General features: G+C 54.2%; 1 protein-coding gene across 3 annotated transcripts; it reads right to left on the minus strand.

Moving 5' to 3' along the window:
* Positions 1-1,585: 1,585 nt before the first annotated feature.
* On the minus strand, positions 1,586-26,994 carry OSBP (oxysterol binding protein). 3 transcript variants are annotated; one of them, XM_008178526.4, is made up of 14 exons: positions 25,979-26,994; positions 15,115-15,323; positions 11,776-12,026; positions 10,684-10,882; positions 9,993-10,095; positions 9,621-9,675; positions 9,059-9,190; positions 8,606-8,851; positions 8,255-8,375; positions 6,068-6,171; positions 5,776-5,871; positions 4,133-4,305; positions 3,577-3,797; positions 1,586-3,476 (listed from the first exon to the last, which is right to left on the minus strand). In XM_008178526.4, exons 1-14 carry the CDS (start codon positions 26,302-26,304, stop codon positions 3,334-3,336), a joined length of 2,379 nt encoding a protein of 792 aa, XP_008176748.2. In that variant the 5' UTR covers positions 26,305-26,994; the 3' UTR covers positions 1,586-3,333. The 3 variants fall into 3 exon arrangements, with proteins under 3 accessions (XP_008176748.2, XP_065447835.1, XP_042714076.1); XM_065591763.1 differs by lacking the exon at positions 25,979-26,994 and adding an exon at positions 25,850-25,941; XM_042858142.2 differs by lacking the exons at positions 11,776-12,026; positions 15,115-15,323; positions 25,979-26,994 and adding an exon at positions 11,542-11,681.
* Positions 26,995-27,317: the final 323 nt, after the last annotated feature.

Raw genomic sequence — 27,317 nt, forward strand, 5'->3', positions numbered from 1 at the left:
TCCCCCTGCTCCCCTTAATTCATTATATGAGTCAGTTTATGTTGATGATTATCCCTGCCCTGCACTTCAGGCAGGGGAGGCATGTAAATGTCAATAGTCTCTTGGTCTATCCAAGGCCGTGATCAAGTGTCTTGATGGTTTTGGTCTTTTGGCCTCGAGATGAAAACCTGGTCTGTGTTTCTGGGACCTTGAAGTGAAAAAATTCTCTAAATTATAATCTGAAACTGACTCTAGGGGGCACCCATGGGTGCAGCATGGAGCAAAATTGGTTAGTGGAAGGAGAGGAAGTAGCAAATAATAGTTTGTATGGGCTAGGGCTAGCTCAGCAGCGCATTCCTCTGAGAGCCCCCCCCCCTTATCAGGTGCTGCTGCAATGGGGAGCTTCCCACTTCTACCGGGCCCCTAGGGGACACAATGCTGCCTTCCACCAGTGCAAGAGGATTTGGGGACTTAGGGTACTGTAGGCCCTTCTGCACCAGCACCAGCCCAGCTGCAGAGCAGAAGAGCTGAAAACAAGAGATGACTTGGAGCCATGCCACACCCACCCAGGGAGCTGTATTCCTCTCCTCTGCTGGTGGGGATATGGGGGGAGGGCAAGAGTTTCCCCACCTAATCCCCCAGCCCAGAGAGGGTCCATAACCCCCACAATTGGTGACCACCTGCCCTCCCCCACCAGTGCTTAAAGGAACAGCTTCCAACCAGGGCTGTGTGCATGATGCTAACATGAGCAGGGCCAGAGTGTGAAGGGGGGGCAGGGGAGAATGTGTGGGAGGGGGGACAATAGGGCATTCTGTGGACAGAGGAATAGGGAATGACCCCCTCCCCCAAATGGAGTAGCCCATGTGCCAAAACATTTTTTGAAAGGAGGCCCTTGTTAAAACACTGCCAGCCCACCAGTTAATGTTCCTCTCACCCCAAGCCTGTGTGGCCCTGTTTGAACCAGGGGACAGCTGTCCACCACTGCTGAGACTAGGGGGAGCCAAGAGGTATGGGGGCCTAGTCTCCCCCTGGCCCTCTCAGCCTATCACCAACCAGCAGAGGAAGAATTGGCAAAAGCAAGGAAGTGGGGGTCCTAGGGAAGCCAAGTGATGATGATGGGAATTTGGGGGGGGGTTCATTGCCCTGTGCCTGTGATCCCCCATTGCAAAATCATACCCCCACCCTCAATCTTTCCATAGAGCCTAAGCCCACTCTGCTGGGCAGTGGCATGAAGGGAGCATGTCCCTAGCCCTGCAGGCCTCTGTCACCCTATACAGCCCACGTGAAGGCCTGCATGCTGAAGAGGGGAGAGTCACACCTACACAAGTCGAGAAGGAAAAGCGGGGGTGGGGGGGGGGGTGGGCAGGGTGGCTTCACTCACTCTATGACCTCTCTTTCAAGGTACACAGATGAACCTACCATAACCACAGGGAAAGGGGACTTTGGGACCAACATCCTGATTGCCAGCCCTTTGCAGGAGAAGCCAGCCAGAGAGACAGCCCCAAGCCAGGGACCAGTTCAGCCCCAGCAGGGCAGGTCCACATACCAACCCAGCCAGGAGCTGGTCTCCACAGTAAATCAGATGGCAGTGACACACACACACTGCTGGGGCTTTCAGGTTTTTTTTAATTTAGTTGTTTTCTTGGAAATAAAAAAAAAAAAAAAAAAAAAAGGAAAAAAACAGTAAGGCAAAAAACCCAAAACTAGAAGTGGAGGGATTTGATTTGTTTTTTTTTTTTTAATTATTTAAATCTACCAGTGACCCTCCCATGGAAATAGAGGGCCCATGCCCCCTCTGTGCCTTCTCCTGCCCCAAAAAGCAGGGATCGGCTAGCGCTGGGCTTGGCCTCATCTCACCCAGCTGGCGAGAGGGGACCTGCCCCATCCAGCCAGCAGTCTATGCACAGGCAGCATGAGCACTGCCCCTCTCACCCTGTTGGCAGAGGCAGTGGAGTCGGGGGGGGGGGGGGAAGGAGGGAGAGAAAAGAACCCAGAATGAAAGATACAAGGAAGGCACCTCAGTGTGTGATTCTGAGCCAGGGCTCGGGGCTGCAGAGAGACACCCCTTTGATTTTGGGGGGCTGGCCTGATTCCTGGCCCTGCCCGATCCTCTCCCACTATGGCAGCACCTCTGAACCTCAGGATCCAGTTCTGGCCGCTGTCAGTGCCTCCATCCTCCCTGCTGGAAGGGGCAGGTGACTAACGTGGAGGGGAGTGGCCAAGTGGAGCAGGAGGGATGCTAGCCCAAGTGGGCAGGGGCCTAGCCCAAAGCCAAGTATGGCTCTGGGCCCAAGCACCTCCTCCCCCTCTCACCCACGTCAGTGCTGTGCCTGAAGGGCTAGGCGGGAGCTCTGCAGAGCTTGGGTACTCACTGTGCAGGAGACATGAGATGGGGGTGTTACAAAAATGGGACCCACTGGGGGGGGGGGGCAGAAATCAAACAAAATATTAGCTCTCTCTACATATATATAATATACAGATATATAACAGGCGCTCGCTTGGCCAGAGGGATGCTCCACCCCCACAGCAGCTCCCTGCCTTCCAGAGTGCACATGGGGAGGAGGAAGACTGTGGGGTGCGTTCCTCTTGGCGGGAGAGGAGGGGAGAGCAGAGAGGGTGGGGGTCTCATTGCCCACAGCCCTCTCTGAAATCAGACGGAAAGTTCAGCAGACTGCCCCAAACAGAGTTCTCAGAGAGCAAGGCCTGTCACAGCCTCCGCCTCCTCTCCGGGATGTGGAAGGGAAGCTGCGGCTCTGCATTGCCTCCCGCAACATTCCTCCGTTTCCATGGGCACTCACCAGGCTCCCCTAGCCACTTGGGTGCCCCTAGCTCCCGCCTAAGGGAGGGGAGACTAACCCCTCCCCACCAAGATATGAGATACAGGATATCCCCAGCTCCCCCAAACAGCCCCCTCCATGGGAAATACATTGGGGTGCTTCTGTTCTGATCCACAGCCCCATTGCGTGCATCCCCTTGTCTAAGGGTGTTAACAAGGGCCAGTCCTTTTCTAACAGCTCCCAAGCTCTTCCCCCCTCAGCTCCCAGAGGGGTCGGGCCAAGCTGGACAGATAGATGGCTGTCTAAGGGAGCTGGGGAACATGGCCATCTGGGGCACAGAGCGCCAGCCCTGGGGATCTAGACATCATCAACATCAGTGTCAATCAGCTAAGGCAACCCATCCAATCACCACCACTGGCTTTTGCTTGGGGTGACTGATTCGGAACGAGCGATTGGTTAAGACAGACAGACACTCGAGGAAAGCGCTAGGCAAGGAAGTCACATCATCGGCTGCTTCCCTTCAACCTCCATCCTCTATCCTTCTCTTCCTCCTGCTGCTGATCCTGCCACTTCCAGCTCAGAAAATGTCCGGGCACGAGCTCCAGTCCTGCTTCTCTTTGCTCTCCCAGTAGCCTCCTCGGTACACGTGCGCCAACTCCTTTGTGACAGGGTCCTTCTTCCGCTCGAACCACAGAGCCTTGTAGGGGTCATAGGGAGTGCCTGGAAGGGGAAGCAAGATTTGCGAGAGGGGTGTCAGACACACCAGCACCGCCTGTGGGGGAGGAGAGGAGCAGGGGCCAGGAACCAACAGTCTCCTTACCGTCCTCTGTGGCCTTCATGGCCTCGGCCTCGCGCTTCTTGCGGGAGATGCGCTGCTTCTCCTCTAGCCGCTGCTTCTCGGCGTTGGCCTCGTCCCAGCGCCCGTTCTCCATCAGCCTCTGGTCGGGCCGCAGCCGGCTATCGGTGGGGGCAGTACCGCTCTCGGGGGCGTTGAGCGTCAGCGCCAGCTCGGAGAAGTAGTACATGTTCTCAGCGTTCTTCCTGTGCCGAGGGTGAGACATGGCAGTGGGATGGGACCCATGGAGATCTTGCCACCATGGCATCCTCCCTCCAGCCCTGCTGCCTGCTCCGCCAGTGGGGAGGGGTTTCCTCGTCCCATGGGAATCCCTGATCTCTGCATTGGTTGCCAATCCTCCCAGCAAAGGAGAAGTAGCCTCAAGTGAGGGGAGCTCCATAGCCCCTATGGAAGGCAGAGATGGCAAGGCATGAGCCGGCACCTGTGTATCAGACAGTCCAGAAGGAAGCTGGGGCTATGCTGGACCATCTAGCCCCACCAGTGTCTCAGCCACGCCCCCAGCCCAGCAGCCCTCACTCACGGGAGGGGGTTCCTTTTCCACAGCAGGACCTGACTCTCCTCAGCTCTCTGCCGCCCCTCGGCACCGTTCTCCCCACTGCCTGGCAGCACCTTGAAGCAGTCCATCTTCTCGTCCCAGGTGCCCAGCAGGATAAAGTGCACTTTCCCCGAGGGGTCTGTCACCTCCCCCGTCACCTGCCAGGATGGAGAGTACAAAGTGGGGCACTGGGTGCAGCTGTCTCCCCAGCCACCCAGCACAGCAGCAGAGATGAGGGAGCTCCCATGTGAGCCTCTAGTGCAGAGGCGGGCAAACTACGGCCTGCGGGCCACATCCAACCCACGGGACCCTCCTGCCCGACCCCTGAGCTCCTGCCCCGGGAGGCTAGCCCCCGGACCCTCCCCCGCTGTACCCCTTCCCCCGCAACATCAATGCGCCATGCCACCGGCGCAATGCTCTGGGCGGCCGGGCAGCACAGCTGCAGAGCCGTGGCCTGACCCGGTGCTCTGTGCTGCACGGTGACATGGCTGGCTCCAGCCACAGCTGTGCCGCCAGCCACCGATGCTCCAGGCAGCACGGTAAGGGGAGGGTTGGATAAAGGGTAGGGGAGTTTGGGGTGGTGGTCAGGGGGCAGGGTTGTGGATAGGGGTTAGGGTGGTCAGAGGGTGGGGAACAGGGGGGTTGAATGGATGCAGGGGTCCCAGGGGACAGGCAGGAAGGATGGGGGTTTGTTTGGGGCAGCAGGGGGCAATCAGGGGCAGGGGTTTCAGGGGCAGTCAGGGAGAAAAGGTGGTTGGATGGGGGCAGGGGTCCCGGGGGGGCATTCAGGAATGAGAGGAAGAGTTGGATGGGGGCAGGGGTCCCGGGGGGGCATTCAGGAATGAGAGGAAGAGTTGGATGGGGGCAGGGGTCCCGGGGGGGCATTCAGGAATGAGAGGAAGAGTTGGATGGGGGCAGGGGTCCCAGGGGGGCATTCAGGAATGAGAGGAAGAGTTGGATGGGGCGTCGGGGGGCAGTCAGGGGTGGGGGTTCCAGGCGTGGTCTGAGGACAGGGAGCAGGGGTGGGGTGGCGTCAGGGGGCAAGAAGCAGGGGCGGGGGCCGGGCCACACCTGGCTGTTTGGGGCAGCACAGCCTCCCCTAACTGGCCCTCCATACAATTTCCAAAACCCAATGAGGCCCCCAGGCCAGAAAGTGTGCCCGCCCCGCTCTAGTGCCGCTCCCAGGAGCCAAAGGAAGCAGCCAGCTGCAGGAGCCAGAATTCACCATATTCCACCTCCCTCCTCCTCATTAACCCATCATTCCAGGAGTTGACCAGATTCCTCGCCCCAGAGCCCATCCACCCCCGGCCCCGTTATCTCAGCGCTCCCATGATCCCAGAGCAACAGCAAGTGGGGATCGGAGCTGAGCCCCAACACCAGGGCTGGCTGGGGAGGTCACTTCCCAGAGGTGGCTGCCAGGTCTTACACCATGTGCTGTCTTCTCCCTCACCTGCCATGGGGCAGCAGCTTACACAGGTCCTTTCCCATCCTGTCTCCCCCTCTGCGCCCCACAGCACCTGGCCCTTTTATTCTCTCCCCTCCTCTCCCCCCCAAGCCCCTCTACCGCACTGCCCTGGTGAGCACTGCGCCCTGCTCGGGGTAGGATGAACCATGAGTCTCCCTCTTACCTTTCTGGCCACGTCCCGGGAGAAGTAGCTGTAAGGAACAAACTTGAGATTGCACTTGTCGCCCGTCTTGTGATTGATGATTTCGATCTCGCCGGACTGTGGGGGAGAAAGGTTTGGGTTAATAGGCTCAGCGATACTCACACTTTCCAAGCCCCCACCCCCATGGTAGTGATGGGGAAACTGAGCCACGGCTGTTAGATGCTTAGCCCAAGTCACATGGCTGGGAACAGAACCCAGGAGTCCTGCCTCCCACTGCTGCCATGTGAACACATTCCCAAACCCGCCTGCTCACCTGGTCTATCCACAGCTTGCCCACTATGATGTTGTGTACTGTGGTGGTCACCTTCTTCCATGTGTAGTGATTTCCGGAGGAGTGGAAGATGCAGTGGATGGTACCTAGAGACGGGGAGGTGGAGGTTGGAACAGCTGTTAGCAGACATCCCCTCCGCGCTGGGACAGGACAAACTCCACCCACCCACGCCACAGAAGCACTAAAAAATGGGGGAAGGGAATGGCCAGTCTAACCCCAACAGCTGCCTTACAACACTGCAGACACCACACGCCTGTGTCCATCCAGGCCTCCTGCCCATCACCAGGAGAGCCCCCAACGCAACACGAACCAGAGTTCACCCAGCCCAACACTTAACAGCAACCCAATCTGCTTTTATCCGACAGTCACACGTGCCATGCAATTAGGAAGTACCAAGCTGGCTGTATAGGGAGCTCCTGGCTATTCCAGCCCCAGCCTCTCCCAGCAGGGGGCACGGCAGGAGCGCTGGCTGTGAGAGGGGAGCTCCCGGCTACTCCAGCTCCAGCCTCTCCCAGCAGGGGGCACTGCAGGGGGCAGGGCAGGAGCGCTGGCTGTGAGAGGGGAGCTCCCGGCTACTCCAGCTCCAGCCTCTCCCAGCAGGGGGCACTGTAGGGAGCAGGGCAGGAGCGCTGGCTGTGAAGGGAGCTCCCGGCTACTCCAGCTCCAGTCTCTCCCAGAAGGGGGCGCTGTAGGGACCGAGGCGGGGGGTGGGGGCGCACTGGATTTGAGGATGTCCCTGCAGGAGCCATTACACTGCTGGGCTCATGTGTTTTCCAGTCTCCTCGGAGGTGACCGACTGCATTCACGCAGCGGCACTTCTTTGTTTTGGTGGTTTCAACCAGGTGTGTGTATTGGCCGTTATGGAGAACATGGTTTCTGGACAGACACTCGTGCCATGTACCGATTCCAAGAAGCAGCACACAAGGAGTAGCCAGGGGGCTGAAGGACGGGTCCCAGAGTGTGTCCGATTTCTTGCACAAGGGGTACAAAAGAGCAAGACACTCTCCAGCAAATACTGCAGATGCCTATTTCTCAACAGCTTATAATAAGCTTTCCAGACTTCCAATTGTACAACCAATCCCCCACCACTCTGGAGTTACCATCCAATTGACTAAAACTCCCTCAGACCCATGATATTCACTGTTCCTTCCACTGGCAAAGAAACTCAGACAACGTGGCCTAGTGGATAGGGCTGAGAGTTAGGACACCTGGGTTCTACTCTCAGCCAATGTTCCCTCTAATTTTTTACGTCCATGTGCAGAATGAAATTTGTTCTGTGCACCAATATGGAAGTGATGTGTGGCAGGGGTGGGGCTGAGGGGTTCGGAGCGAGGGAGGGGGCTCAGGGCTGGGGCAGAGGGTTGGGGTGCAGGGGGGTGAGGGCTCTGGCTGGTGATGCGGCCAGGGATGAGGCGTTTGGGGTGCAGGCTGCCCAGGGGCTACGGCGGGGAGAGAGAGGACTCCCCCCACCCCTCTCTCGCCACAGCAGCTTGTGGCTGGGGGAGGGGCGCTTCTCCCTGGCCCAGCAGCTGCAGCAGGGCTGGGCTGGGGGAGGGGAGCCTCTCCCCATCTGCGCGGCCCTTTTATAGCCGGCTGTAAGGGAACTTAGCTCCCAGCTGTGCCCCAGCCAGCTAGGTGACCTTGGACAAGTTACGTCCCCTCCCTGTACCTCAGTTCCCACTCTGTAAAATAGGGGTCATGACCCTGATCTCTATGGCTGAAAAGCTCTAGGTCAGAGCTAGGGGTTATAAATGTCACCTTAGCTGTGTGGCTGGGGTTAGCCTGCTGCAATGGCACTTGCTTCGCGCTTTCCAAGCTCCCCACCAGCTCAGACCATTCCCACTATAGAAATGGAGGCCCAGCAGCTGGGTGGCTCATCCAAGATCACTCTGCAATGCAGTGGCGGAGTGGGAATGGATCCCAGGAATCTGGCTCTCCAGTGCATGTTTCTGCGATGGGCTGGGGCAGCATCTTCACCGCACTCTACCATCCTCCTTCCTGGGCAGCTGACAACACTACAGGAGGGCTGGAGACCCTCGCTGGCATACAGGGTCACAGCAAGGGGAGCGGAGATGGGAACCCTCACCCAAGGGGCCAGGGACACTCTGCCATGGCCTAAGGAACCCACCCTACTACCTAGCAGTGGGGGTGCTGGTGGCCAGGACTCACCGAGGGGCATGATGGAGATGTATTTGCCACGGAACTTGCTGGTGATTTTGATCTCCTGGCGAAGCGTCCAGCCGTGCTTGGAGTGAGCATGGTGGGCGGCAGCGGGAGGGTGGTGGCTTACCTGGGAGAGATAAGGGAGGGGATGAGACAGTCGCCAAGGAACCTGTGCCACCGTTTGCCACTCCCAAGCCCAGCGCCTGGCTCTCCCTAAGAGAGACAACCGTGGGGACCTGGGGTCGGGTAGGCAGGGATGGCAGCGCTAGGAGCTTCAGCGGGAGGAGATCTCTAAGGAGCCCCAGCACAGACAGCAGGGAAGCCTGGCTTGCCCTCTAGGGCAGAGGCGGTTCACACCTGCTCACAGAGGGAGCGGTAGCCGTTCTCCTCCAGCCGGTCCAGCTCGAAGGTCTCCCCCAGGAGAGGGTTGAATGGCTTGCTGGTGCGGAAGACGGTGGTGGAGTAAGAGGAGACGGTGAAGGCGGCCACGTAGCAGAGCTGCTCCAAGGAGCTCTCGCACTTGGCTGCTCGGTCCAGCAGCTCGTGGTACTCCAGGTCCTCGGTGAGGCGCTGCAGCATGGACAGAGGCTCATTGAAGTTCACCTGGGAGCAGGAGAGAGGAGTCAGACAGGGGATGAGCCCAGGACCTTGGCTGCTCAGGGAGCCCCGGCACTGGAAACCCAACAACCTTAGATCAATGGGGCTCATCAACCTGCAGCCTCAGTCCCAGCTGTTCCTCAGAAAACTGGAGGTCACCCTCTTTCAAAGAGCTAGCCCCAAAGCGCCCCCCCCACAGGCTGAGGGACTCACCGGCATGGGGATCTTGGAGAGCTCCTTCCCAATGCAATTCTTCATGATGCTCCACAGGTTGAGGCTATAGTTCGGCTTGTTGGGAATCCGAGTTCTCTTCTCCTTTTTGGTGTCCTCTGGCTGATGTTTGTACTGAGGGCAAGACATGGGCAAGACCATGCTGGGATGACCAAGGGAAAGCCAGTCTGCAGATCTCTTCTCAATCTCAACTCCCTCCCTCCCTTCATGTCCTTCTCTTTACCTCCAGCCTCCTTCCATGCAGCTTCCTATGCCTGGGACACCCTCCTTGACCCAGGCCACCAGATCTCCTCCCACTGCACTGCCAGAAGGTCTAGTTCTTCCCCACTCAGCTTTCATGCACTTCCATACCCACATCCCTGCCTGTTTAGGCTAAGCCTGGCAGGCCCTTGGCTTCATGCCTGCTTAAAGCACCCAGCAAGCTCAAGTCACCAGTGCCAGGAACATTCCTTGGGATATCTGCCCATGCCCCTAGACAGCCTCTCTCTCTCTCTGGGGGCTTCCATCAGCAAAAAGACTGTGCCTGCACCAGGAGCAGAACTACCTGCTCATCGAGGCTGATGTCACTGCTGGCACCGCTGATGTTGCTGCCAGTGCGTCTGCAGGAAGTAGAGAAAACAAAAGTCAGCACGTTGCACCCCTCAATGCCCTCCCTCCCCCAAGCCATCAGAGGCTTTTCTCAGTTTGAGGCACATTGGAGAGTGGAGGAATTATACAGGACATGGCAGGGAGGTGGAGAGGCCCATGCCATGCTGATAGCTACCCCTCTTCATCACAGTAACCTAGAGTATGGTCCTTACCAGCAGAAGCAGATCTACATGATCATCCACAGACGTACGTGTAGGGAAGGGGCATCCTCCCTGCTAGGCAGAGGAACAGGAGAACGATGCCCGAGACTCAGCCCGAGATCACTCACTTGTGGCCCATGCTCTCTGGCATGGTGATGATCTCCGGTGCATCGAAGAACTCATTATCGTCATCTTCATCACTCAGGTCTCCTTTTCCTGGGCAGCATTCATCTGCAAGAGGGAATGGTGGCAAGCTACACATGAGAGTCTTCAGTCTCCATCTGCCTGGAGCCCAGCAGGAGGCATCATGGGAAGCAGGGCAGCAGTGCTGGCTGTGTGGGGAGCTCCTGGCTATTCTAGTCCTAGCCTCTCCAAGCAGAAGGCGCTACAAGGAGCGAGGCAGGAGTGCTGGCTATAGGGGAGCTCCTGGCTATTTGAGTCCTGACCCTTCCCAGCAGGGGGCACTGTATGGAGCAAGGCAGAAACATTGGCTGTTGCAAAAGCTCCCAGCTATTCCAGCCGCAGCCTCTCCCACCAGACCAGAGGGCACTATCAGGAGGAGGACAGCAGTGCTACTCTGGGGTGAGCTCCCAGCTACTTCAGTCCTGATCTCTTCCAGCAGGAGCAGGGCAGGAGCACTTGCTGTAGCAGAAGCTCCTGCCTACTCCAGTCCCAGCCTCTCTCAGCAGGGGGGAGCTCTAGAGGGGAACAGTGCATAACAACGGAGAGCTGCCAATCACACCAGTCCTTGAATCACCCAGCAAGAGCAACAGCAGACTGCTGCAGTGCAGCCTCGGGGAAGGAGCCCTGCCCTCTGACCTTTAGCAGAGCCCCCGCCTCGGGCGGCGCTGGCTGGCAGCACGGTGGCCCCTCGGAAGGCTCTCTCTAGATGATTGTGCTGCTTGGCCAGCTGCTCCAGGGTCTCCTCCAGACGGATGCGCTGGTCTCGCTCATACTGAAGGGACTTCTGCCACTTCTTGCTGTGCGTCTGTGCCAGCATCAGGAAGTCTCGGCAGGCCTGCGAGGAAGAGCACAGGTCACTGCCACTCCACCCTGCCCTGGGAGCGCTGTGTTAGGCTTAGTGGGGTCTGTTCAGCATGCGTCCATAGGCTCCAGATGCCTCTTATTCCCACTAGGGGCAATGCTGCCCCCTTGTGGACAAACAAGAGCTGCAGGGGAATTTTCAAGCCACTGGCAGTGTCCCAGCCACCACCCCCGCTCAAGTGTCCAGCAGCCACCCAGACAATAAGTCTTCTGGCCTGTCAAGACATCACCTTCCTTGTGAGCCCCTATGCTGAGGTTCTGAGGACTAGAGGCAGCTCTGAGGCCAGTGACTCCCTGGCAAGTGCTTGGCAGATTACAAAACTGGGACAGCAGGCAGAGAAGTGGAGGGGGCTCCCAGCTGAAGTCACCGTCGGCCCAGTCATTTGAGTGAGCATAGATCCCCGTTTCCCTCACAGCCCCAGCTCCCTTTTGGGGACCGGCCCACACTAGGAACCTCTCCCACCCCCAGGGATACATCCTGTAACCAGGTTCCCCATCTCCCTCTGGCACCAGGGGGGCGACACCTCAACCCTCTATGGCCAGATGAGTGATCGCTGAACCACGCCTGCACAGGCCTAAAAAAAAAAATCACTGTACTGAGCTGGAACCTGTAGGTTGCTTGTACTGACTTACATAGGACAATACATCTGCCGTCTGCTCCAGAGATCGCCTTCATTGCAATAGCGATCAGGGCCTTATTGTGTCACACAGACACAGGCCACGGCTGCTTGCCCCACACAGCACATGACCTAGCACGCAAAGTTCCGCACTGATCCAAGAGGCCTCTCCGATCTGGAGCAGTGCATGCCAGGGCGTGTAATCCCTGCAGCTCCATGTGCTCCACCCCCTGCCGCTGGCCACACTCACGTTGATCATGGCGTTGGAGGTGATGCGGAAGAGCGTGGCTCGCTCGTTGACCTGCTTGATCTTCTCGTTGCTCTCGGCGGGCAGCTTAAGGGTCTCCAGCTCGCTGAGGGAGCGCTGCAGCGCCGTGCCGTGCTTGGCAATCAGGTCATTGCACGTGCTCAGGTCCTCCACTTTGCTGGACAGGGTGCGCAGTGTGTTCTGCAGCTCCGTCTTGTCCGTCTGTGACACGGACTCTTCATTATCCGACTCGTCTGGGGGGTGGGAGGGGTATCAAGGACAAGCCATGTCACACCCAGCCAGGAAGGGATGCTCAGCACCAACCGGCCACGGGTGTTACCAAACCCTCCCCTACTCCTACGTGGTCAGCACTTCCTACATGTTTTCTCCACAAAGTGATGGTAGTAGATTGGACAGCTCAGGGGAAATGGTGCCTCATCCTATCCAATCCAGCTGGAGGTCAGTAATGATTGGATGACAGCTGCTGTCAATGGCTGCTCAGGTTAGAATTATACCACCCAACCCCTGGCTGGGGCATTGGCAGTGGGGATTGACCCTAGGACCTCTGGTTCTCAAAACATAAGCTGTTCCTGCCTGGACTAAAAGAGCTAGCTCTGTTAGCCATGGCTCCATCTGTGGCCCAGCCTGGCAGCTGGGCTCCCGCACTGCAATCTACAGAAGCAACATCACGAAACTCCAGCTAGTGCTCAAGGGAGAGCCCAATTACTTGGCAAGAATTATTACACCTATGCTCCATGCCAGCTACCAATGTGTCTCAGTTCCTGGTTCTACCCTTGGAGCGGATTAGGTGTTGCCTTTTTCACCCAGGTGACATCTCAGCAGCTGAAGCGCTGGAGCCCTGGTTGAACTGTTAGGGCAGAGCTTTAGCAGACAGGGACTTTTGAGCTTTCTTCCTTGGCCTAACAGCATATGTCTGCTGAGCCCAGGCAGCTGAGAAAGAGCCTGGATTGGAGTTAAAGAGGGAGGGGATTTTTACTCCAGACAGGCTATTTATTGTGCTTCCCTCTCTTTCAAAACAGAATCTGAAATGATTATTCTAAAGCCAGTATGAAAGTAATGGGCAGGGCTGTTCACTGCATAAGCGGCTCCAAGAAGTCTATGTGAAGACACTAGCAGAACAGATCAAGCCAGGAAATCTTAAGGGAAAGCTCTGATTTGACCATGTGGCTGGGAGTCCTGGCATACGAGGTGTGTGTTCAACAGCAAGAGAGCCAACACTAGGGTATATATTAGAACTCGGGAAGCAAAGACATTTCAGGAATACCAGGGCCCCGAATCCTGGAATTCACGGATAGAGATGGCGGAGATAATGCTAAGTCTTGATTACTGTCAGAGTCAATAAAGACCTGTCTGCTGATCTTTTAGTGGTCTACGTTGTCCTGAACAAAAACAAACAAATAAACAAGGTCCAGAAATTCCAAGCAGGCCAACGCAGAGCTACATTAAATAATTTGATTGGGGTCGGTCCCAAAGGCGCCACTCAGGAGTGACACCTCATTGTGCTGGCAGCTGTACATACTGTCCCAACCAGATATAGCTAATCACTTGCTATGTTCATACAGGCTAATCTGGAAAAGGTCTAGAACAGGGTGGCCAGCCTGAGAAGGAGCCAGAGTTTACCAACGTACATTGCCAAAGAGCCACAGTAATACGTCAGCAGCCCCGCAGCAGCTCTTCTCCCCCCCGCCCCCAGCGCCTCCTGCCCACCACCGGCAGCTCCGCTGATGAGCACCTCCCCCTTCCTCTCTCCCCGCACTGTTTCGTGGCATGCAGGAGGCTCGGCGGGGGGGGGGGGGGGGGGGGGGGAGGGGAGGAGCGAGGGCATGCCAGGCTAAGGGGAGGGGGCGGGAAGGGGTGGAGTGGGGACAGGGCCTGTGGCAGAGCCAGGGGTTGAGCAGTGAGCACCCCCCGGCACATTGGAAAGTTGGTGCCTGTAGCTCCAACCCTGGAGTCTGTGCCTATACAAGGAGCCGCATATTAACTTCTGAAGAGCCACATGTGGCTCCGGAACCACACATTGGCCACCTCTGGTCTAGAAAAATTGGGATATTCTCCACCCACCTCAAAACTGCAAGTAACCTTTCATTTTCCAGACTTGTTCCATCATTTGTTCTATACTACATGGTGCGAAAGTGACAGCTGCTGCTCAAGCAGCAGTCAGAGGAGCCCTGGCATTTTTGTATTAAAGGAGGTAACAGCTGACACTATTAGAGAGGTTCAGAGACCATCCGGGAATTCTCACACTGGATCTGAAGTACTGCTCACTGAAAAATGCAGATCTCACTCCCAATAGTAAAGCTAGAAAACCAATACACTTGGCGCTAATGTCTACTTCTAAGCAGAGAGGCCAAGAACTCAGATTGTCAAACACAAAATTCAGTCCCTGGGGATGGCCGGACACCTTCCAACAGTGCTGATTTCACTTTTCTGAACATTCCAAACTGCAGCTGCCTGAGCGTGGAGAGATCTTTATGCGCATTCATGCCACAGCCCCAGACAGCACGAGGCAGTAGCTGAGCCACAGTCAGACCCCTGTATTCCCATGGGAAATAAAATTCAGTGGAGCTAAACACATCAGTCCAGGGGGAAGAACGGCCTCAAAAGCTTCTTGCTGCAGAACACAGCAGCTTAGACATGGGAGGGGGAGCCAGGCAGATTTGTGACACAGACAAACAGGGTGTAGTTTTGGAGCTACAGATCTACGAGAGATTGAACAGCCTACTGGGTAAAGCAGAGTCCATTTGCCCTTGGCAACGAGCCCCCAGGCCGTGTGTCGCCATGGGGCACTGGGCACGCAGTTCAACGGGCCCTGAGCAGTGACTGGAGAATCATGGGCTTGGTGCCGGGCAAGGCTGGAGACGCATGGTCCTTTCCCCGAGGAGCTGAGAATCTAAATAGGATGGAACGAAACATGCCAGGAATCCCAACTGGGCGACGAGTAAAATTGTATTGACCCCCAGGCTACACATCACATCCCTAAAATGGAAAGGTGATTGGTATCTCGAGGTGAAGCATTTGGTGCTGCTTTCAGGTGCGAGGTTCTCATCACCTGCAGCTCGCAAGAGAGCTCTGAGCTGGGAGCCACAGGAATGGGGAGATACAATTACTTAGGGGACTCAGATCCCCCCTCCTGACACACAGCACTCCACCCTGGGACCCCAAGCCCCATCTAGGAGAGCACTTCCCTGAGAGGAAGGGAATTCAGTCTTTGTGTTCACTCATTCCTAGCTTCCCCAGTGTCCTCTGTTCTGCACCACCACTGGGTCCCTCCCTCCTCTTCCATGGCGCTCCCTCGGAGAAGCCGCGCATGGCACCCGTTACCTGATTCAGCCAGCATCTTGACGGCCCTGGCCTTGGCCAGCTCCAGAGCCGTGACCCAGCGCTGCCGCTCCACCTCCGAGCTGGCCTTCAAGTGGTAGGTCTGTGCCCCACCATTGGAGATGATGAAGTTGCAGGAGTCCTCCACAGTGATGTTGGCTGTGGCTAGGTTAATGGTCCCACGACAGGTGTGACGCATCTCTGCTTTCGATCTGCAATTATGGTGGAGAAGGTTGGGGAACAAAGGCAAACAATGGGTAACCCAAGTCAACACTGAGAGGGGCATCACAGAACCAAATTGCTGGCATGTAAAATTAAGACGGTCATAGAGGAGTTTTTAAACTAAGGGCTGGGGGAAAGCCGACAGGTCGTGCTGGTGGGGGTGTGGTTCTATATGTGAAAGAAAGCATAGACTGAAATATAGTAAAAATCCTAAATGAATCAAACTGTACTATAGAATCTCTATGGATAGAAATTTCATGTTTGACTAATCAGAGTATAGCAGTAGGAATAAACTACTGACCATGTGACCAGGATGGTGACAGTGCTTGTGAAATGCTCAGGGAAATTAGAGAGGCTGCAAAAACAGAAAACCCAATAATAATGGGGGATTTCAACTATCCCCATATTGACTGGGAACATGTCACCTCAGGATGGGATGCAGAGATAAAATTTCTAAACACTATAAATGACTGCTTCTTGGAGCAGCTAGTCCTGGAACCCACAAGGGGGGGGGGGGGGAGGCAATTCTTGATTTAGTCCTAAATGGAGCACAGGATCTGGTTCAAAAGGTGAACACAGCTGAACCACTAGGTAATAGCAACATGGTGTATTAAATTTAACCTCCTTGTAGGGGGAAAAAATACCAAAGACAACAAACCACAGTAGCATTTCACTTCAAAAGAGAACTACACAAAAATAAGGAAAATAGTAAAATGGGTATTAAAAGGAACAGTCACAAGAGTGAAAAGCCTGCACACCGCATGGAAACTTCTTAAAAACACCATAATAGAGGCTCAAACTATAGGTATACCCCAAACAACAGAAACAGTGAGAGGACCAAACAAAAAAAATGCCACCTTGGCTAAACAATAGTAAAAGAGTCGGCTAGAGACAAAAAGACACCTTGTAAAAATTGGAAGTCAAATCCTTCTGAGGAAACCAGAAAGGAACAAACTCTGGCAAGTCAAGTGTAAAAGTATAATTAGCAGGCTAAACAAAGAATTTGAAGAACAATTAGCAAAAGATTCAAAAACTAACTTTTTTTTTTTTAAAGTACATCAGAAGCAGGAATCCTGTCAATCTCTTGGGCCACTGGATGAGCAAGGTGCTAAAGAACCACTCAAAGAAGACAAGGCTGTTGCAGAGAAGCTAAATGAATTCTTTGCATCAGTCTTCACCGGAGAGTATGTGAAGGAGATTCCCACACCTAAGCCATAACTGTGGAATGTAGCTTCAGTCATCTGGAACAGAGGCTGATTTAAGTGATTTAAGGATAGCTAATGTAATACTGATTTTTAAGAAGGCTTCAGAAGCAGTCCTGGCAATTATAGGCCATTAAGCCTAACTTCAGTACCAGGCAAATTTGTTGAAACTATAGTAAAGAACAAAATTATTAGACACATAGACAAACACAATATATTGGGAGAGAATCAACATGGCTTCTGTAAAAATCATGCCTCACCAATCTATTAAACTTCTTTGATGGGGGTCAAACATGTGAACAAGGGTGATCTGGTGGATACAGTGTATTTGGATTTTCAGAAAGTCATTGACAAGGACCCTCACCAAAGACTCCTAAGCAAACCAAGAAGTCATGAGATAAGAGGGAAGATCCTCCCATGGATCAGCAACTGGTTAAAAGATAGGAAACAAAGGCCTTGGCTACACTTGGCAATTCACAGCGCTGCCGCGGCAGCGCTGTGGAGCGCAAGTGTAGTCGCGCCGCCAGCACTGCAAGAGCTCTCTCGCAGCGCTGTAAGTACTCCACCTCTCCGAGGGGAATAGCTTGCAGCGCTGCGAGCGAGCATGCAGCGCTGCAGGCACTGATTACACTGGCGCTTTACAGCGCTGCACTCGGGGGGGGGGGGGCATTTTCAGACCCGAGCACAGCAAGTTGCAGCGCTGTACAGCGCCAGTGTAGCCAAGGCCAAAGGGTAGGAATAAATTATCAGTTTTCACACTGGAGAGAAGTAAACAGTGGGTTCTCCCAGGGATTTGTACTGGGACCAGTGCTGTTCAACATATTCATAAATGATCTGGGGGGGAAAGGGTAAACAGTGAGGTGGCAAAGTTTGCAGACAATAAAAAATTATTCAAGATGGTTAAGTACAAAGCTGACTGTGAAGAGTTACAAAGGGATCTCACAAAACTGGGCAAGTGGGTAACAAAATGGCAAATTAATTTCAACGTAGGTAAATCAAACTAATGCACACTGGAAAATATAATCCCAACTATACATACAAAACAATGGGGTCTAGATTAGCTGTTCCCACTTAAAAAAAATAGATCTTGGAGTTATTGTGGATAGTTCTCTGAAAACATCTGCTCAACGTGCACTGGCAGTCGAAAAAGCGAACAATTTTAGGAACCATTAGGAAAGGGCTGGATAGCAAGACAGAAAATTCAATGGATTTATATAGTGACATTATGATATGACTACACCTTGAATAAAGTGTGCGGGTCTGGTCGCCTCTTCTCAAAAAAGATAGATTAGAATTGGAAAAAGTACAGAGAAGGACAACAAAAATGACTAAGGGTCTGGAATAACTTCCATATGAGGAGAGATTAAAAAGACATGGGCTGTTCAGCTTGGGAAAGAGATGACTAAGAGGAGAGATGACAGAGGTCTATAAAATCACGAATGGTGTGGAGAAAGCGAATAAGGAAGTATTATTTATTCCTTCACATAACTCAATAACCAGGGGTCACGCAATGAAATAAACAGGCAGCAGATTTAAAACAAATAAAAGGAAGCATTTCTTCACACAACGCACAGTCAACCTGTGGAACTCTTTGCCAAGGGACGTTGTGATGGCCAAAAGTATCACTCGGTTCAAGAAGAATTAGATAAGTTCCTGGAGGATAGGTCCATCAATGGCTACTAGCCAAGACAGTCAAGGACACAACCCCGTGGTGTGGGTGTCCCAAGCCTCTGACTGCCAGCAGCTGGGACTGTATGGTTCACTTGATAATTGCACTGTTCTGTTCATCCCATCTGAAGCATCTGGTGCCAGCCACTGTTGGCAGACAGGATAGTGGTCTAACCGGACCATTGGTCTAACCCAATATAGCTGTTCTTATGGCATGGCACCATCTCAGCATCCCCCTGTTCCCACAGCATCCCATCCTTTTTCCTAGACAAAACTCTAGAATCAGCCAGAGGGGTGGTTGTGGAGTGCCAGGCACCCCATATGCTGGTTATTTATTCTGATTTGAGCTGCCTGCTATGTGGACATTATTAGCCTGATCTCTTCCCTGCCAGCTTTCACTAGCATATGGCAAGCTGCAGAGGCATTTCTCTCCGCCTCTCATGCCACCCCCCACATTGGCAGTGGCTCCCAGTTTGTTCTATTAATGGGTCAGGCCAATCCCCTTTTAAGGGTCTGGGTGGGGAGGCTTTTCTATGCTCATGTGATCTCTACACTGGCAGGCATTTCTATTAATAGGGCAACATCTTGAACTTCATAGAACTGCCTGGTAATTTAGCCCAGCCAGCCGCACACTAGGCAGGCCAGATGGCTGGGGATTTTACGTTCGCTGCTGGGACTCAGCCAGACTGTCGAGCTTTTGGGGGTGTTAAGCCCCAGGTGAATGTGGCTTCACAGAGTTCACACCAACAGCCTTTGCTCCCAAAGTAAATATTAACCAAGCAGACTAGTGAATTTCCTGGCTAGCCACGTCACACTCTGCTGTCAACCTGCCCAGTAATGCAGGGTGTGGAGCACGCACAGAACACCCACCACCCAGCAGGAAATTCCAGAACTGGCCAGGAGAGATGTCCCAGCTAGATCCTGTCCTTTGATCTCATTGATTGGGCAATAGTGATGGGAAGAGAAAGGCCCCCAAATACCATGGCAGAATTAGCATGGCTGGAAGGGTAGGTCCTCTCTTGCCACCCCTTAAGGTCACGGGGTCTCTTACCCCCCCCCCCCCAAGATAAGTTGAGCCAGCAGGGGACATCACTTTTGGCAAGTACACACAGCCTCCCTGCCCTGACAGTCACCTGAGCTCTTCACCAGCCAATCTAGTTATTCAGGCTGCAACCTTTCCCTCCCCCACCCCAGCTCAGGATGAGTTCGAAGTTTCCACTGTATCGCTGTGGTACAATGCAGGGCGATCTCCCTGCCTGCATAACCAAGCAACACCTAGGCAGCCAAGGGCTGACACACACCCACACCTTCCCCCTGGCTTTGGCAGCTTGGGGTGGGCACACCAAGGAAGCTGATGTAGGTCACCCTCTTGGAGAGGGGGGAGAACACAACATGGGGGTGAGCTGGGGGCTGCCTCTTTTCCTGAGTACTCCCTAAACCCTGGAAATCTTTGCTCGAGAGTATCAGACAAGGAGGCTGGGGGAGAGGAACTATGCATTCTCCCCTCCCACACCCCCAAGCCGTGTAACATGAGCTTGTGTTGCCAGCTATTCTTACCCTCCAGGCTCTAGTTACTCTATGAATAATACAGGGCTAGCTAGAGGAGAACAGCTAACAAGCAGCCACCCCATCCCAGGTTCAGCCAGGCTGGGCGTCCTTCCTCTGTGTTGTCACTTTAAACAGTTTATAATCAAAATGCCTGCCTGAGACATAACTCCTGAACCATTTGCCTGGGACTTTTCTGAGATGCCACAGGCCTGGTGTCAAGGGTGGTGAGGATAAGTCACCGCTTTCTGTGGATTTAAGCTTTCATTTATTTATGAAATTATGTTTCTAGCCCTTAAGGTTGGGAAGAAAATCCTCCCAACATGACCAACATGCAGGGCTGCCTTCCTGAGGCTGCAGCCTCTCTGCTCCTGGCTTTCCTGAGCATCAGCAGAGTGACATTAACAAGACGCTGGTCAGTTTCATAGCTGCCATTCCCAGCCCTCTGGAACACAGTGAGGGTCTCAAGAATCTCTCTCAGCTACTTGCACTTACATCACCATCTGAGCACCTCACAATCTAACATTCCCACTACACCCCGGAGAAGCTGGGCAGTGCCACTGTGACATCTGTAAAATAGGGACACACATACAGACTACATGACTTGCTCCAGGTCACATAGGGAGCCTGTGGTAGACCCAAGATTTGAACCTATGTCTCTCAAGTGTCAGGCAAATATTCTGATCACTGGACCATCCTTCTCCCTTATGCTGCTGCTGGGGAAAGATATGAGCAGAAGCCAGGCCTTGTGGCAGGCCCTCAGGAGGATCCAATGCAGTAAAGAAGCAGACTGGTCCACACCTAAAAATTATATCGAACTAGCTATGTCACTCAGGGCTGTGAAAAGTTTCATGCCAAGTGCTGTAGTTAGGTTGACATAATCTTCTGGGGTAGATGCAGCTAGGCGAATAAAAGAATTCGTCCATGGACCTAGTTGCCACCTCTAGGGGATGTGAATTACCTACCTCAAAGGAAACCCCCCCTCTAGAGTCCAGTGCTACAGTGGTAGGGTGACCATATTTCTTATAGTAAAACATGACAGCCAGGGCTCGCTAGAGCTGCCCCCATCCTTCCCCCATGCAGAGAGCATGCCCAAGCCGCCCTCCCCATGCCACCAGGGGCTGACCTGCCGAGCCCTGTGCTGCCTGCTGAGCTCAGCACCGCCTGCAGCTGGGGCTGACCTGCTGAGCTCTGTGCAGCCTGGGAGATCAGCTCTGCCCACCAGCAGCAAATTTCTCCACTGTGCTGGCGGGTTACACTGCCTTCAGCTGACCCCCAGGCAGCAGCTGCCACTCTCTGCTCTGCCTTGCAGCTGGGACAAATGCCCAGTTTCGGTAAAAAAGTAAGGATGGCTGAGACAGAGTTGAAAAAGGGGACTGCCCTGGCCAAAATGCGACATATGGTCACCCTATACAGTGGGGTAGCTACAGCTGCAAAGCCCCCTCCACAGGACAGTGCTACAGCGGGGTAGCCACAGCTGTAGCATGTGTAGTGTACCCATAGCCCCATACATCCACACTCATAGCAGCTAGCAGGCTGGGGTAGGGGCAGTTTTACATTCGTTATGAGCCCAACAGTCAGGAGATGGAAGAAAAAAACCCTTCTTCTCAGTAGCCAGAGGGGCAGGGGTGGGGCTTCAAGCTTGTCAGACATCTACTTGCCAGGGGCAGATCTGAAGGAGCCCCCATCAAGCATGGGGGTGTGGCTGGGCTTGGCAGGAGGAACCATCCCCTCCCTCTCTCTCCAATCTTCAATCCAGGCCTCTGGTAAAGCTTTTAACCCTTGTGCAGGCTCTGGGGCTCAGATGTCAGCTACAGGCAGGATGTGCAAATAGTTTTGCTCTACCTGCAGATATTTACCATGCAGGTGGCAATGAAATTACTTCTTGGCTGCCCAACACTAAGCACGCAAAGCCAGGTCAGATGGGAGATGTCCAGCAAACCCTGAGGCACTACAAGCAGTAGCGCGAGCAATTCACGAAGGAATGCCCTCAAGGTCGGTAGTGACTCAAGGCCCCAGTGGGTGGTGGATACCAGGCTGCACAAGGTGCTGATGTAAGCAGCCCTGGTGATTAAAGTCTTATCACACTCCCCACCCCAACCTGGGCATGTTGGCCAATTCCAATTCACAGGGCTCGGTAAAGTGATGCCTGAATCCAGTCTAAACACCACTGAGATCCTTCAGGACAGATGGGGCTGGAGAAAGATTTCAGTGGATTTTTATAGAAGGCTCTAACATGCTCACCCTGGTAGAGGAGAGCAGTCCTTATTCCCACCCCAGCACTTTGGAGGGCCCAGGGCACAGAATCTCTCCATCACACAGTGGCACTTTACCGCCTTGGTACCCACAAGCAGCCAGACTGAGCAGCATTACACAAGGAGCAGGCTGGAGCCACCTCGGAGCTCCAACACTCCTGCACTGTCCAAAAGTCAGATGGGGCAGGAGGTGCACATGGCCCCTCTGGCTGTGTGGGCGATGCCCTTGATGCCCCACTCACCCAAACTAGGGAGGACAGAGAGGTTGCTTTCCACTTCCCTCCTGGCGCAAGGCACTGCAGGGCTGGACTGACCACACATCCCCTGAGCTTACACCTCACTGATCCATGCACTTAGAACAATAAATATTTTGTTAAAGCTCAGATTAGTCCCCAAAGGGGGAAGGAACCCAGGAGACATGTTATGGACCAACCGCCATTCAGGGAGCTGCTGTGTGTAGCCTGTGATTCTGGGTAGAGTGTCAACCTAGGGCATGCAAGGCAATGTACGATGGGCTACATGGGGCTTAGGGTTAGCAGCTGCAAGTGCTACTTATAGGTCACTAGCTCAGTGTGTGTGTAACCCAGTTTAGGTAAGGAAACATGGTGCCATCTCCCAGTTTGGGGAAGGGGAATTCGGGGCTGGCAGCAGGAGGGTTTGCCAGCAGCTCAGGATGCCCCAAAATTGAGCCGAACAAGGGAACATGAATGATGTCTGCTCAATGCTCTACCCGCCAAACAGCGGAGCGGTGCTGAGTGAGCGCGGAGACTCAGAGTCGGCCTCCTGCCCCTGCAGTTTCCTGACAGGCAACAGCCACCAACCAAAAGAACAAAGGAGTCGCCTTCCCGCTACTTTACCGAATTCTTGGGGCTCTGCTCAGCCAGCTGGGCCTCAGAGGGAATATCAGGAAGAGATGGCCTCAATACATAGGGGTTATTACTGAGTGAGAGAGGCGGAGAGTTCAGATGGGGCAGCGGTTGGCAGTGAACCCCTCATCTGTAGTTCCAAAGAAGGGATAACAGGGGGGAATTTCTCTCCTAAGTGAGGGAAAATTCTGGCCCTGGCAGTAGCTCAGTGAGGAGGAGGGGTCTCTCCCTGGGACAGGGCTGAGCCAATTATGGTACCAAGCCCTTATCTAGCAATTTCATCAGTAGATCTCAAAGTGCTTTACAAAGGTGGTCAGTATCATTACCCACATTTTACTGATGGGGGAAACAAACGGGAAGTGATTTGCCCAAGGTGGCCCAGCAGAGCTGGGTATAGAACCTAGGTCTCCTGAGTCCCAGTCCAGTGCTCTATCCACTGGGCAACACTGCTCTGCTTGTAGCTTGAATAGCTCAGCAACCTGTCACTCTGGGTTTGGATCGGGGAGTGTGGCAGTCCCAGGGAATTAGTAGAGTGATTGGCCCTGGTCACACCCATATCTATAACAGACCAGCAGCCCATTGTGCTGGGTGAGGATATAGAAGGGTTTGCCTCTCCCTTGGGGGGGATGAGGGGGGTTGGGGAGGGACTTCCCATGTCCAAAAACCTATAGTAGATGAGGAGTCTGGTGCTCTGCTTCCTCCTGTGTTTGTAGTAGCTAATGAACCCACTGGACTGGATGGGTGTCTCCCTCCACAGATGCTCAGGAGGTAGGGTCATGGTATCTCTATTAGCTAGAAGCTCTTTGTCTAGAAGAGGGGATGGGAGTAGATCTCCCCCACAGGAGCCTCAGTGAGGTTTTCCAGTGCCAGTGTTAGCTGAAAAGCCTGTAGCTACCAAGGGATGGGAATGGGATGGAATCTCCTGGAAGAGGATCTATTTGCTGGAATTTGTAACAAGGATAGAGGGGGTTTCAGGTTAGGTATCCCAGTAGCTGATGAGCCCACTGCTCTGGTGAGTAAGGATAGGAACTGCCAGATTGGATCAGGTCCAAGGTCCATCTAGTCCCATACTCTGTCTCAGCCAGTGGCCAGCACACAGGAAGATGCAAGAACGCTGCCATGGCAGGAGAGGGATAATCTGTTTCTTACCTTAGGCCTCTTTTCGTCCTAATAAATTTCAGGTTTAAGCCAATCTTTGATATCCCTTCCAAAAATCTTTAATTAATCTGGATGTTCTTAACCTCCATATAGCTGTCCAATCCCTTTTTGAATTTTGCTAAATTCTGAACCTCGATGACTTCATGTGGCAGTGAGTTCCATAGGCTAATACCACACTGGTGTGAAAAAAATATTGCCTTTGAATGTCCTTTGGTCTAGGGAGGAAGTAGTTCTTCACACAGCGCACAGTCAATTTGTGGAACTCCTTGCCTGAGGAGGATGTGAAGGCGAGGACTATAACAGCGTTTAAAAGAGAACTGGATAAATTCATGGAGGGTAAGTCCATTAATGGCTATTAGCCAGGATGGGTAAGGAATGGTGTCCCTAGACTCTGTTTGTCAGAGGGTGGAGGTAGATGGCAGGAGAGAGATCACTTGATCATTACCTGTTAGGTTCAGTCCCTCTGGGGCACCTGCATTGGCCACTGTCGGTAGACAGGATACTGGGCTAGATGGACCTTTGGTCTGACCCAGTACGGCCAGTCTTATGTTCTCCCTTTCCCAAAACCAGTCATTATTTTACAGATTTTTACCATGACCCTTCTCATTCATCTTCTTTCTAAAGTAGCAATCCCAGTCTTTTTAATCTCTCTGCCTGGGAGAGTTATCCAGGCCTTTGATCATTTTCATCATCTTTCTCTGAACTCTCTCTAGTTCTGCTATTCTCTCTCTCTCCAGGGGTCTTGCTATACAGGAAGATCCCTGATATTTACAACCATGGAACCTGTTGCTCTTGGGAACCTCTCTCTGTAGGGGTGGCCACCAGTGACTGTAACTGAGAAGCTCATTGCAAAGGTGGGGGGGGGGACATGACTGGTGTCTCTTCCTAAGGGAAGGTACCTGTAGTAGCTGAGAAGCCCACTGTTCAGGGTATAAGCAAGGGGGTTCTCTCTCTTTCCCTAGGGGTTTTGAATCTTCATCACATGTGGGGGCAGGGACCCTGCTACTGAAGGAGTCTGTTGATCTACATACTTATCTGGCCCATCTTCACCACACCCTTGCAAGGCAGGGGAATATTATTTGCAGTTTACAGATGAGGTACAGAACATTTGGCTTCCCCAAGGTCACACACGGAGTCTGTAGTAGGGCAGGGAATTGAATGACCCAATCCAGTCCTTTAACTAAAAGAACATCCTTCCTTGTGAGGCGCAGAAGGGGAGTAGTCACTATCTGAGTTAATGTATAAATCTTTTGATGCAAGGACAGGAGCTGAGCAGCCCAATGCTGCTTTAGGAGAAGGTGAAATGGGCTCTTCCCAGCGGGTTCTAGACAGGAAGGGGGTTACAGAGCAAGAGTTACAGTACTCGAGGAACCCATTGCTCTGGGTGGGAAAAGGAACCTCTTCATTGGGACATCCCAGACCCAGAGATGTGTCAGTGTGAGGGAAGGGCTGGGATCTATAATAGCTGCAGGACTAAATCACTCTCCCTAGGGTGGGGTCCCAGTGGGAGGCAGTCCCCAGCACAGTGGGTGCCATGACCTGTAGTATCTCGGGGGACAGGGGCCATGACACAGTGGGGAGGAGGCTGTCTTACTCAGAAGGGGAAAGAGGGACTTCCTTGAAGCAGTTTAGGACTCCACTGCTCTAGGGGGAAGGGTCTCACCCATAGCTCAGGGGATGGGATCTACCACTGGGGGTGGGACCGGGACTCAATAGGCAGGACCTATCTCCAGGGGAGTGTAGGAGGTCAGCACCCATTGCTCTGGGGAAGGTCAGCTCACAAAGCATGAATAATCTCAGGTTCAGGGAGCAGGGGTCTCACCTGTAGTAGCTCCGCAGCCCATTGCTATGGGGCAGGAGAGCTGGGGCCCAGCCCGGGGCGGGGCCTCACCTGTAGCAGCGCCGCAGCCCATTGCTATGGGACAGAAGGACTGGGGGGGCGGGGTCTCACCTGTAGTAGCTCAGCAGCCCATTGCTCAGCACAAACCAGCGCCGCTGATACCCTTTGATGTAATTGGTCCATTTGAAGAGCCAGCCCTCGCGGGCCGACCCGGAAGCGGAGCTGCCCGACCCGGAAGTGGCTGTCACCCCACCCGGGCCCGCTCCAACGGGGCATCCGGGCCCGCCGCCGCTGCTCGGTGCCGGCGAGGGGAGCGGGGTGCTGGGGCCGGGCCCGGAGCCTCCGCCGCCTCCCGCGGCCGGTGCCGAGGGTCCGGGCGCCGCCACTAGGCCTGGCCCTGGCCCGGGCCCCGGCCCCGCCGCCCGCAGCTCCGACATCTCGCGCCGCGTCCGAGAGCTCGTCGCGCCGGAGCCCAAGTGCCCTGCCCCCTCCTCCCTCCGTGCGCTGCGCCGTCACCCGCCCCGCGCGCTACCCATTGGCAGTGCCACCCCTCTCCGGGGGCAGGAGTCCCGCCCACCAGCGCCGCGGCCCCGCCCGTGCGCTCCCATTGGCCTAGCGACCGCTGCTGGGGCGGGTCCTGGCATCCTATTGGCTGGCGTTAGCCGTCACTGCCATCCCATTGGCATCGTCGTTCCCTCTTCCCATTGGCTGTTTTGCCTGTTTGTCGCTATCTGCATCCAATGGGGAGATGTGGGCGGGGATAAAATAACGTCATCGAAGAGCCGATAAGTTATTGGTTGAGTGCGGTGCTGATGAGGCAACGCCACACGGTGAGAGGTGATTCATTCTGCGTCTGATTGGCTGGGTAGGCTTCAGTGGGCGGGGTCTCCGCCAGCTTAATGTTAGGATTGGCTGACTACACAGGAAGCAGCAGGACTCATGGACGTGTCCAAGCCAGGGTCTCGGTGACCTCTGACCCAGGTGACCTCTGACCCGTGACCCCGAGTTACTCTCATCCTGGGATGCCAATCTCTGATCCTTGACCTGTCCCCAGGGCCAGGACCCCAACATGCCCCACCCGTGTCCCCATCTGCTAGGTCTGGACCCTTTGAGGCCCCAAGTCACAGCTGGGCAAATGGGCCCAGGGCAATGGACTCTACCAACGTCACATGGCTGTCTGTGGCAGAGGTGGGAACGGATCCCCAGTGTCCCAATCAAATCCCCACAGACACCCAGGCTCCTAAACCGCCATCTGAAAAGGATGGCATAAGAGTGGATTAAAGCCAGGCTGCTCCCCCAACCCTGCATGGATTTGTCCCACCAAGCTGTTCCACATCAGGGGAAATCCACACAGACCCTGGCCAAACTGCTGACCATAAATTAGAGGTGGAAAGTAGGAGACATGCAGGGCCAGGAAAAGAGAGCATGACATGAGGGTATATTCTGCTTG

This window comes from Chrysemys picta, chromosome 4 (genome assembly GCF_011386835.1).
Source record: "Chrysemys picta bellii isolate R12L10 chromosome 4, ASM1138683v2, whole genome shotgun sequence".
NCBI classification, from domain to species: Eukaryota; Metazoa; Chordata; order Testudines; family Emydidae; genus Chrysemys; species Chrysemys picta.